The sequence below is a fragment of the Suricata suricatta genome, chromosome 9 (genome assembly GCF_006229205.1).
Source record: "Suricata suricatta isolate VVHF042 chromosome 9, meerkat_22Aug2017_6uvM2_HiC, whole genome shotgun sequence".
Classification (NCBI taxonomy): domain Eukaryota; kingdom Metazoa; phylum Chordata; class Mammalia; order Carnivora; family Herpestidae; genus Suricata; species Suricata suricatta.
The window spans coordinates 88,010,747-88,023,174 of NC_043708.1; the positions used below are offsets into that span (position 1 = coordinate 88,010,747).

At 38.3% G+C, this 12,428-nt stretch overlaps 1 protein-coding gene across 1 annotated transcript in view; it reads right to left on the bottom strand.

The window, feature by feature from the left end:
- Positions 1-12,428, bottom strand: part of CEP152 (centrosomal protein 152) — an 84,478-nt gene that overhangs the window by 61,810 nt on the left and 10,240 nt on the right. Inside the window, exons 3-8 of the mRNA XM_029952512.1 lie at positions 9,590-9,693; positions 9,305-9,377; positions 8,946-9,224; positions 7,666-7,828; positions 5,010-5,150; positions 3,778-3,917 (exon numbers count right to left, since the gene is read on the bottom strand). Coding sequence (XP_029808372.1) covers positions 3,778-3,917; positions 5,010-5,150; positions 7,666-7,828; positions 8,946-9,224; positions 9,305-9,377; positions 9,590-9,693 — 900 coding nt within the window. The remainder of the gene's footprint in view (positions 1-3,777; positions 3,918-5,009; positions 5,151-7,665; positions 7,829-8,945; positions 9,225-9,304; positions 9,378-9,589; positions 9,694-12,428) is intronic.

The following is a 12,428-nucleotide window of genomic DNA, read 5'->3' on the forward strand; positions in this document are numbered from 1 at the left end:
ACATCTGTAGCTAGCTGAGGAGAGTGACAGAGGATTTTGCTCAGCATGATGGCAATGTGGGTACCAGACAAGGAATCTCCTGCTAGAATACTGGTCCCTGTGCTGTTTGCATCCCTCTGTGAGCCCAGTGTGAAGGGCACAATTGTTAGGTCACAGGAAAATGATAAAAGACTGATGAAAATTATCTATGATTACATACTAAAAAAACAAGTTTACAGGGCGCCTGGGTGGCTCAGTCGGTTAAGCGTCCGACATTGGCTCAGGTCATGGTCTCGCAGTTCGTGGGCTCAAGCCCTGCGTCGGGCTCTGTGCTGACAGCTAGCTCAGAGCCTAGAGCCTGTCTTCGGATTCTGTGTCTTCCTCTCTCTCTGACCCTCTGCTGCTCATGCTGTGTCTGTCTCTCTCTCTCTCTCAAAAATAAATTAAAAACCATTAAAAAAATTTTTTTTAAGTTTTGGGGAGGTGCCTGGGTGACTCAGTCGGTTAAGTGTCTGACTTCAGCTCAGCTCATGATCTCGCAGTCTGTGAGTTCGAGCCCTGCATTGGGCTCTGTGCTGACAGCTCAGAGCCTGGAGCCTGCTTCTGATTCTGTGTCTCCTCCTCTCTCTGCGCCTCTGCTGCTCGTGATCTGTCTCTCTCTCAAAAAAAATAAACATAAAAAATAAAAATAAATTTTAAAAAGTTTTGTAAACTATATCTGTCTAGTTGTTGAAAAATAATGGCATATTAGGCAAAATAATGACTTCCAAAAGATGTTCATGTCCTGAATTCCCAAAACCTGTGAATATGTTATGTTATACGACAAGGAAAAAGGTAAGGCTGCAGACCAAATTAAAATTGCTACTCAGATAACCTTAAGATAAAAAAGAACATCCTGAGGGCACCTGGGTGGTTCAGGTGGCTGGGCGTCTGACTCTTAATTTTGGCTCAGGTCATAGATCTCACAGTCCCTGAGTTTGAACCCGCGTTGGGCTCTGCACTGATGTGCAGGGCCTGCCTGGGATTCTCCCTCTCTTCCTCTCTCTCTTTGCCCTTCCCCTGCTCGTGCTTTCTCTCTCAAAATAAATAAACTTTAAAAAATGCTATTAAAAAAAGATTATCCTGTATTATCTGGGGTCCAATGTATCCAGAAAGAACCTTAAATGAGAAAAACTGAAGCAGGCAAGTCAGAAACAGTGACTTCTGGCCCTGAAGATAAAAATGGGCATCAGCCAAGGAGTGCATGTGGCCTCCAGGAGCTGGAAAAGGCAAGAAAATGAATTCTCCTCCAGAGCCTCCGAAACGCAGCACAGCTCTGCTGACCTTGACATTAGCCCAGTGAGACCCATATCAGACTTCTAACCTCCAAAACCCTAAGACACATGCACTATTTCATAGTTATAACCTTTTACTACATAAAAGCAATTCAACTTTTTAATCTAAGGACTATCAGTTTTCAAAAAGTTAAAAATGCTAATAGTCTGTATCACACACAAAAATTAAAATTTAAAATATGGCTTATTCCTTTCTAGTCCAGAGATTGACTCTTCTAATACTGTTTGAAGTGTTTATGACATTTATTCATTTGCTCAATAAATTATGTGACTACTTTGTACCAGGCAGGGTTCTAGCACTGAAGGACATGATGAAAGACAGGCAAGGTCCTGACTCTTACTACTTTTTGCTAGGAAGGGACAGACCATAACAAGGAAACAAGTGAGATCCTTTGATATAGTTTTGTGTGTTTTTTAATTTTTGTAATTTTTTTTTATTTTTGAGAGACAGAGAGAGAGAGAGAGAGAGAGAGAGAGAGCGTGTGTGCACGTGCAAGAATGGGGAGGGGCAGAAAGAGAGGGAGACACAGAATCTGAAGCAGGCTCCAGGCTCTGAGCTGTCAGCACAGAGCCTGATGCAGGGCTTGAACCCACAAACCATGAGATCATGATCTAAGCCAAAGTTGGACGCTTAACTGACCAAGCCCCCCAGGTGCCCCTCAGGTAGTTTTGAAATAGAGTAATAGGATAGGATATGATGAAGGAGAGTAGGAATGCAGGGCTTTGGGCAGTTTCAGATATAAAGTGGTTTGTTTTAGCTCACACCTGAAGGATAAGGAGCCAGATATGAGAAAACACTGCTTAAATTCTTTCATTAAAACATCCTCAGAAGTAGCCACAAATTTCATCCAAAACCAAGCTCACAACTTTACAGTCACTTTCATTTTTAACCCCCCTCCCCCCCACCCTCCAAAATGGCATGACTTTCATGAGTCACCCCCCGCCCAACCGCCCTGCCAACAGGCTTGGCTACCAATGACCTCTGACCATTTCTAACCATTAAGTGGATATCTAGCTCATTAATCAAAGAATGTGCTGCCACTTTATTTTTTTATTTAATTTTTTAAGATTTTATTTTTAAGGAAACTCTATACCCAACGTGGGCTCAAAGCCACAACCCCAAGATCAAGAATCATGTGCCCCACTGACAGAGTCAGCCAGGCGCCTCTGGGCCACCACTATAAAGACACGTGTCCTGCGGTCAGGAAATTTAGGTTCTGCTGCTTTGTCAGTAACCAGCCTTGTAACCTTGGGCAAGTAATCTGACCTCTCCAAAACTTGATTAACTCATCTATAAAGTGGAAACACAATGCCTCACTAATCAAAATCCACCACGATATATGTATAAACATAAAAGATTGATATGTAAAATCAAGAAAGGAAATGTGAAAAAGAGCTACAAAATTTTTAAAGAACAATAACAGTAGCCCTTGTTATCCAAATTTCAAGACATACCATAAAGCTATAGTGGGGTTAGTATCAGAGCAGGAACAGAGAAATATGTAAGAAAAAATATGTACAGGTCACATCAATGTCCAACAATATTCACTCAGCATACTGAGCACCTAGTATGTACCAGGCGAAAGGAAGATAGGAGTGACTTGGGAAAAGAAAATCCACAGGTAGGAGCTTGTTAGTCAAATAGCAGTGAGCTGCAGAAAGACCTTTCAGGGAGAGAGCAGGTATACATGAGGGCATAAAAACAACAAACGGGGGCGCCTGGATGGCTCCGTCAGTTAAGCATCTGACTCTTGGTTTTGGCTCAGGTCATGACCTCACAGTTTGTGAGTTTGAGCCCTGCATTGGACTCTGCGAGAACAGCGTGGAGCCTGCTTGGGTTTCTTTCTTCCTCTCTCTCTGACCCTCCCCTACTTGCCACCTCTAAAATAGATAAAAACGTTAAAAAATGTAAAAAAAAAAAAACAAAAACAAAAATAAAAAAACCCCAAATACACTGTTAAGTTTGAAGAGTAGAGAAAAAAGTAGGCAAGGATCAGATGGCCATTTCAATGTCACACTTCATCCACAAGTAAAGTGGGGTCATTGACAGGCTTTGAGCAAAGGAAGGACAATCATATTTGAGAACGATTGACTCAGATGGCCACAAGAGAGAATATGGAAAAGGAGTAAAAGACTAGGGACTATTTAAGAGGGTTTTACTAGAGACAGTAAAAGTCCTGAATGTGAAACATGTGGACAGAAATGAGGAAACAACGGAACGGAGTAGCTGACTAGATAAAAAGGGACAGAGGAACAGAGTCTTCCAGACTTCTACTCTGTACACAGACGACTGGGCGAATGGCAGCAATTCCTCCAAAGTAAGGGAAACAAAAGCAGGCTTATGGTGGAAGAAGGTATCAACTTCAAAGTTCTTCTAAATTGAGTCCTACAATACCAAAATCTAAGTTACCAGTCACTGTAATAAATAACCTTTTACCATAAATAATCATGATAAAAGATCTACCTGTTCTTCATTCACTTTGAACGCTTGTATTTGGGTCTCCAGTGCTTTTATTTGTGCTTCAAGTTGTATCTCTCTCTCTTTTCCATTCTGCAAGAGTTTCTGTGATTCTCGGAGGCTAAGGGTCAAGCCATCCTTTTCATCTAGAAGAGTAAGAGTGTTTATATAAATAATAAGTTATTGTACAGGGACCCCAACTGTAACAATCTCTATCAAATATCAGACCCAGAGCATACAAATGTCCAGGTCCATTCAGATAGTAAAGTTTAGTGGATTTAGAGAAAACCAGGAAAGCTCCAAAAAAGAATGCCTGAGTGACACCAAAAAAAAGATAAAAACACAACCACTTCCTTCAAAAATCTTATCTTACCATATGTTTTTGAGGACCACAAGATTTCCTAATAATGATTTCAGCATTTCTTTACTTAAGAAGCTACACATATGTCACAAATCTCTGTTAATCAAAGAAGGGATCTGAGGACTATTTACTTTTTATACATACTTGCAATGAGCTCTTAAATTCACCTAATCTTAACTTCTTTGCACACACTTTACTGTAACTGTTCACAAGCTCTTCTCTCAAAAGAAATGTTATGAGCATTACAGAAAGAGATCTTTTCACTATCAATTACATTTGAAGCAAGTTACAGTTCAGTCACAAAATTATTCTACAAATGAAAAGTTCAACATTGACCAAAACTACAGAAATCATGAAAAGTAAACAATTATAATTTGAATCTGTGTTTACTCTATGTGCTTTTCCCAGCAATGGCTCCATTTTCTCCTTGGCATGCCCAAAGGAGTCTAGGATCACTAACTCTTACTTGGATTCAAATCTTATGTTAATTTGTAGGCTTAGAAAATGTATTGCAAACTAAACACAAGTCTCTCTGGGAATATGGAATACTTCATTCAAGGTAAACTACATAAGGAGTCAACTACTTATTAGGACAGAATGCTACCAGCATAGTTAAATAGTGTTCACTGATTCTAAAAGCCTGATAGAAGAGTAAGAGGGAGAAAATGAGGACCTCAGAATAGTATGTTCTGGAGAGAAGTAATCCAAGGCCAGGTGTCAAAAGTCCTGGGTTTTTGTTTCATTCCGACTCACTATGAGCCCTCTGACCTAACGCGTCCACTCTCTACGCTTCACCTTTAAAGTGAGGCTATCAGAAATGCGATCTCTGGCTCTCGTGCACCTCATAAATGACAGCACCCAACTGGTGTCATCTTACCTTTGATGATCAGAAGCTGGTGATTCAGATATCTAATTTGACGCTCACTGTCATTTAACTTCTCAACTAAATTGTCTACTTGTCTCTCTTTTGCTTTGTTAAGAACCTGAAGTTGGATAATCTGCATATTTTCTGCAGAATCTGCATTGAAATTAAAGACAATTTATTAGATAAAAGCAAACACAAATGTAAATTTGTGGATACAGTTCATTCGTATCATCAATTCAATTGATTGGAACTAGCATTAAAAAAAACAAGACAATATATCAGAGTGCATCATGTACAAATAATGATTATTTTGTGAAACTTGTGTTTTAGTTATACATACTTATTTACACAGGTAAATATTATAAGACCACAACACAATGTAAAAAATGTACTTCCTACTGTGGTCACTGGCCAGAAATGTTTAAAAAGTCTGGTCTAGAATATAACCCTGAATCACTACCATTTTGGCTAATTAAAGATATGCATAAACCAACTGCAGTAGAATAGAGAGTTCTGTGCTCTCCTAAAACTGAAAAAAAAAAAAAAGTACATCAGTTTCTATAAAGCCATTTCTAAAAAAAAAACCTAGAGATCCTTCTCAAAATTTTTTATTTTAAACAGGAGTGGGAATTAATGTAGTCACGCTCATGCCAACACTGAACTTCTACATTAATAAAACAATGAATAGGTTAATAAAGAATTTTGAAGTCCTTTCAGAAATGATTCAAGTCATTTTAGGGACCACTTAAAAATGACTGGGGTGGGGTAGAAAGGAAAACAAAAAGATGTGGAGGAGGAGGACAGTGGTTCGACAACAAAATGACATAGTCTTCATTTTCTACCAGAACAATGCCTCTACTTGGTAACAACCAACATAATCTTCTTTTTAAAAAAAATACATAGTTAAGCTCAAAAGAAAACCCCGAAGACTGAAAACTTTGTTAGAAGTCAAACTAAGAAACGGAGCTAGCTCAAGAATTAGCAACCTACAGGCCACACCTCTCTCCAAAGTCATTTTTTTAACTACTGTTGCTAGACTGTAATCACTAAATTCAGCATTACCATGCCATTAAGTTATTTAATTAACTCCCAAATGTCAAATTTAGGCAAACGTGTAACTTACTTAAACAAAAAATAAATAAACCGACTTGATAGAACGCAGATTGTTAAGAAAGTGATGTAAAGCTCTATGTGCAGAAAGGCTGGGAGACAGAAACCTAACTGAACTCAGTGCAACTGAAAGGGCAAATACCAAGATGTCAGGCCCCTGGCCTGATGCTTATTTCCTCAGTCCAAAACCAGTGACGCCACAAACACTGTCCGCTTTTTCGTCTCCTCCGTGACACCGAGTGAACAAAGAGAGGCGGCCCCATATTTGCCGTGGACCCTTCGGGGGAGACTGAAGGCTGCCTCCCCGCCCCCCCCAACTGTCCTGCAGCCACGTGTATGGTGGCAGCAGTGCTCTGAAGGTGGGGCATGAGGGCTAGTTTCCCCCGGTGGAGCCCAGGGAACCCAGAAGAGCCAAACTGATTTTCCCCCTGCTTCTCAAATGGAAAGCAAAAACCTTGTGGTCACACTCCAGAATCACACTGGCTCTTCCAGATGCATAATAACGAGTAGTTATTTCACATGTCGCAGAGTGTGACAATAAAAGTGACACGTATGAAACACTCTTTTGGGTGTTTCAGTCGCAGCATAAGTTCTGCCTTTTGGTTTGGGAGGTTTCCTCTCCTCAACATTCTCTAGTCACACTTCTCATCTCATATTTATACCTGCATTGGACATGAGGATGTTTTTTCAGCAACTGCCACATGACTAACTCTGAGGTAACTCCAGGGTACATTCTGAACATTAAGTACTTTAGGGGCGCCTGGGGGGCTCAGTCGGTTGGGCGTCCGGCTTCAGCTCGGGTCATGATCTCATGGTTCGTGGGTTTGAGCCCCGCATCAGGCTCTGTGCTGACAGCTAGCTCAGAGCCTGGAGCCTGCTTCAGATTCTTGTCTCCCTCTCTCTCTGACCCTCCTCTGCTCACGCTGTCTCTGTCTGTCTCCCATAAAAAAAAAAAAAAAAAGAAAAACATTAAAAAAAATTTTTAAGTACTTTATACCAGAATTGCCTTATTATTACACTATAACTCTAAAAAATCAAAAGAAAAAAGATGATAATGGCTGACTTACTAAATTACATTTCCGTGTGGTAATAAAAAATCTAAGACTGAAGAGAAAATTACAGTTCATTTTCTAAATTAGACTTAGTAAGAAAAATGTGTATCTAATGAAAAGTCATCACCAACTAGAATGACTGAAATGTAGTTGAAAAGAACTTCTATTCATGTTTTCTTATAGGAAGTTTCAAATACATAAGGAGGAGAGAGAAGAGTGCAAGAACCCCACGGCCGCTTCACCCAGATTCGACAATTATGAACCCAGGGCCAGTGTTCCTTCCGCTACATCTTCGCCCAACATTACCCCCAACATCAGATTAATTAAAGTACATCCAAGCCTTCATACCAGTTTATTCATAAATACTCAGGGAACATAAAAATAAGGAACTTAAAAAAAAAAACCATAACTACATTATATTTAAAAAAATAACAATTCTTGAATATGCCCAAAGTGTTCAAAATTCTCCAATTATGTTAAGAAATAAATATAAACTTGATACATACTTTCGTTAGTTCCTAAAAACTGTTGTTGCAGGCTTTCGAATGTGTCACTTCCTGCTATCTCCGGGGCTGGTGAGTCCATATTCTGGGCAGAAGACTGATACGGTTTGTAAGTCACTTTATATGGTTCCAAAGCTTGGCAACTGGGGCCTTGTGATGTACCGAACTGCTATTATGAGATGATAAATGAAATTGACAATCAGGACTTGGCCTTTTCTTTGAAAATGATCTGAATCAAACACCTCAATTTTGCTATGAAATTTAACAGTGGCACAATTAACAAACTTTATACATACATCTTTGCTTAAAAATATCACTTATAGTTACTTAACAGTGTTAACTCAAAGTCTGTAATATATAATTTTATGTATCTTAATTGTACTTCTGAGGATATAATGGGGCCAATTTCATAAATCACACTCCAGAATTCCAGGAAGATCATATGTAAATATTTAAGAATGATTTAGATGATGCCAACATCTTGGGAACACAAAAATATACACATTCAATAATAAGGACATGTGATAACGAGGCCTCATATGTAAAAAATATTCAATAGCAATTGTGGAATAATTAACATTCCACAGAAACAGAAGAGAAAATGACCACATTAAAAGGACCAAAAAGTCATCCACTCATTGGGTGACACAAAATAGCTGTTGGCAAAAAGAGGAAAAGCTACTGGCAAAATCAGTGTCACTTAGAAAATCTAAGCAGCAGCTACCTACATCTTAAGGTGTAACTCATTAAACTCTCCCAGGGCTTAAAAAAAAAAAAAAAAAAAGTGTTTCTTTCCTTAACATTCATCCTGTCTACTGCCATACCATTGCAAAACAGGTATCAGCTGTGAAGTGTTCGACCTAAAATTTGTCACTGGGGTGGTGAGCTAGAAAATCAAGGTAACTAAATGGTGTCATCTACATAGATTTACCACTTTAAAACTACATCAAGATATCTGAATGTACTTCTCACTGAAGCTTGGTGACGTGGTAGAAGCCAGAATCAGCAGAAAATGAGGTTATTGTTTGGCAGACCGAACTTTTAATATTTAACTGTTTCTATAAAGCCTCTATTTTCAGATTCTACCTTCAGATCGTGATTAGATTGTAAACAGAAAACAGCATGACTAACTCAGCATGAGCCTGAATAAAAGCACTCTCAGGACTTTTTCTACTTAAAATAAAGCTTACCACTGCACTTACATACATTTTAAAAACAGACACACAGACGCAAATGTGTGCACACATACACATGAATTCCTGAAAGTCAAGTTCTTGTAATACCTGGAAATGATTCCTTTGAGAGTCTGAAAATTTAATTACATTAGTTGGTTGACTATTAAACTCCTGCTTCTGACCACTGGTATATGGCCTAAAGTTTTCAGGAAGGTGATATAAATCGGTCTGTTCATAATTACTTGGAGGACTATAACCACTTCCACCTTCATCTCCAACTTCATTGGGATGGTACCCAGGATGCTGGTCATCAGCTTTACTTTCATTGTCTTCCCAGCCATTGCCACTTTTCTCTCCAATATATGCATCCCGAATGTCACGATAGTCCTGGTAGATGACAAGAGTAAAACACAGGCACTAAGATCTAGTCCCGCCCTCCCCAAAGTCATTTTCCACCAGATACTTACATTTCCACTTTGAGATTTAGGCAGCACTTGATGCTCATGCCAGTTCATCGCCAACTGCTCAGAGCGATGTGGTCTTAAGAAAAATCAACACTATAGATTTAGAGCCTATCATTTGTTTGGACATAGATATCACAAAAAACTCCAAGATTTTAACCTGTTTTCCCTCCAACCTTCACCTAAAATTCTACGAATTTAGCTTACAATTTTAAAATCATGCACATTATTGCCTACAGAGAATAGGGAATTGTATGTAATATATGCATCAAAGGGATTCCGGGTTCTTACTCGCCCTCTGTGCCATCCTCGCTGTAGTCCGAGTAGGGGACCTCGGGGGAGGACAGGTCATCATCCAGCATGTCATGAGGCAGGTCAGTGAGTAACTGCTGCAACTGAGACAGGAGAGCCAGCATCAACATCACACTGACTTAAACACTTAAACTCAAGCCAAAGCTGCTTTGGAAAGAATGGTTTTTGACTTTAGAAGTCAAAGAAGTTCCTAATTTCTCCCTTTAGTAAGTGTTTTAAATTCCACACAAATTATGCTCATCATTTCACACGGGGAACAGGGCAGTGCATAATAATCAGGATTCACACTAGAAGGCTTTTTCCCTACCCAAGTCTTAGATGTAAGCACACATACATTACAATAGAATTTTAAAACTTCTTTATGGAAACACAGCAAGTCATGGTAACGGTACAATCACTGTATATGTCAGCACAGGGCAGACCTGAGTCTCAGAATCCTGGTCTACCCGTCATCAGTGGAGACTTGACAGTCACACACGCCCCACGGGCTCCGCTGGGGCCTGCAGCAGCGGCGGCAGGTGGCCCAGAACCCTTCAAAGCCCTAATAATGTGACAGAAACCCCTTAGAGAGTGACTAATTAGCAGACTGGTGTCTACTTCCAATGATGCAAAGATACATGATACTTCAGCTCTTGTAAAAACAGTTGAACAAAACAATTCTAAGTCCCCTCTTCTACAGATAAGCACTCTCAAAAGCATTAACTTCAAAACTGACATAAAAGCATTTGACTTCATTATCCAATGTTTCTCTAAATAAATCACATCTTTAGCATTCTGCCTATAGAAACTAGATAAAACAAATTCATTTAAGTTTCACAATAAACCATGATTAAGAGATGAATAAATTATCTAATTTGAATTTCAATATCTGTAAATGTCTTTCTCCAATTCCCAATATAATGCCTTAAAAGTGATAACAATCAGGAGATTCAAATATTATATTATTATAATAGAAATAATAGACATAGAAGAAAATTGCTTATCATGATTTATTAAAATTAAGCATTGGTTAAATTAACAAGTTGAATGAGTCCTTTATAGTGCATAAATGAATCCCATTAAATTATGTAATGAGTGTATTTAAAAAATATTAAAAACTCTGTAAAACCTTGGAGGAAACAAAACGAGATGCTTCTTAGTCTATAGCAAGTGTTTCCCCCATTTCTCTGTCCTTAGAAGAAGTGAAGTATAGCTATAAAACATGTCTGAGTATTACGTTTATAATCAAAAACCTTCTGAAATAAAATACATATGTGTTAGGTTAAATAAAAATATTCTAAGAAAGGTCTCAAATGAACACTCCAATTGTTAACTGAGTTTTGGAGAAGTCAAATTTGGGAATGAAAACGGGATATGTAGGAGGGGAGGGGGCTGTTTCCTCATCCCCACATATATTTCTAATATTCACTGTATTTAATTTTCTCAACCCATGTTATTCTTTAAAGATGAAACATGAGAAAAATATTCTATTCCAATGATTTGTCCCAAAATTTATTTGATATTAATGTAAACAACCAAGACCTTGATTTATTGGCCACCTGCTCATACTGGATAACTGAAAGACCATTTTGAGAATTAGCCATATTAGAGTTAACCCAAGAATAAAAACACTAAAAATAAAACAAAACACATCAACATATTAGTATATTACATGCGTGCCTCAAGGGAAAGGTAGCAAAGTGACTTAAGACAGAAAATTTACAACGTAAAAAACATATACGAGGTCTTTTAAAAGTAGTCAAAGCTGTTTTGTCTATAATTATGTGCCACTGCTTTAAGGAAAAAGACTACCCCCCCCCCACATACCACACAGAGAAAAAGATCAACAAAATAAATACCTTATACTTACATCAAGTAAGGACTCCTGTACAGAAAGAATATTTTCTTCTAAACTTTCAGTGAGATTCAAGTACATAGCCTTATAATTAAGAAGAACCTTGACAGGGACATATGAATAGTACATTTTTTCCTCTCACCAAAACAGAAAAAGCTATACAATAATTAAGCAGTCCTTTGTGATACCACAAAAGTAACAAAATTGGCATCCACAGAGGAATATTAATCTGAGCACAAGGAGGAAGTTCATCAAAATGCTTCTGGATCCATAGACAAACTTATCAACTAGCACATCCCTATAGTATTTAGTTTCTTATAAAATATTTTACAGATTAGGCTAACACTGTGAAACCGTTTCATTCACTTTCAAAAAACTTTTCCCTGGAGTTCTTTGGCATAGCTGGGCCATATTCCATAACTTTCGGGACAGAGAGAAGCTAAATGAGGTGAGTCCTCCTAATAAGGCCATTCAGGAACCAAATCCCACCCCCGACGCTTCCACTCCCAGGATCAAAGTGTTCCCTTCTCACGTATGCTGTCAAACAGATTTTGCTTTCGGTCTTGAACTTCTGCCATAAAACACAGAATTGCCAGATCAACTTAGCATGTTACCAAGTAGAGAATTTTATCAACTATAAATTTTCCTCATTAAAGAACCCACCTAGCTACCAAATACAGATTCAAGGGCAAAGAGAACACTCTTTATAAATTACAACATTTCATTCCACTCATTACTTTCAAATTCATCAGACTGCTTTTTGGTTGCAAATGTAATCTTTTCAGTGGGATATTATTGTGTGTCAACTGAGTTTAATAATTAGAGATACCCTCCCATAGAAAAAAGATAACTTGCCATTGCTAAAGCCTCTACTAAAATGCATCCTAAGCCATTCCATAAACTCCTTTCCCTTTACCACTTTACAGCTCTCTTCCTAAAAAGAAAGAAGAAAAAAAAAAAATAAGGGTGTTTTACTTAAAGAAC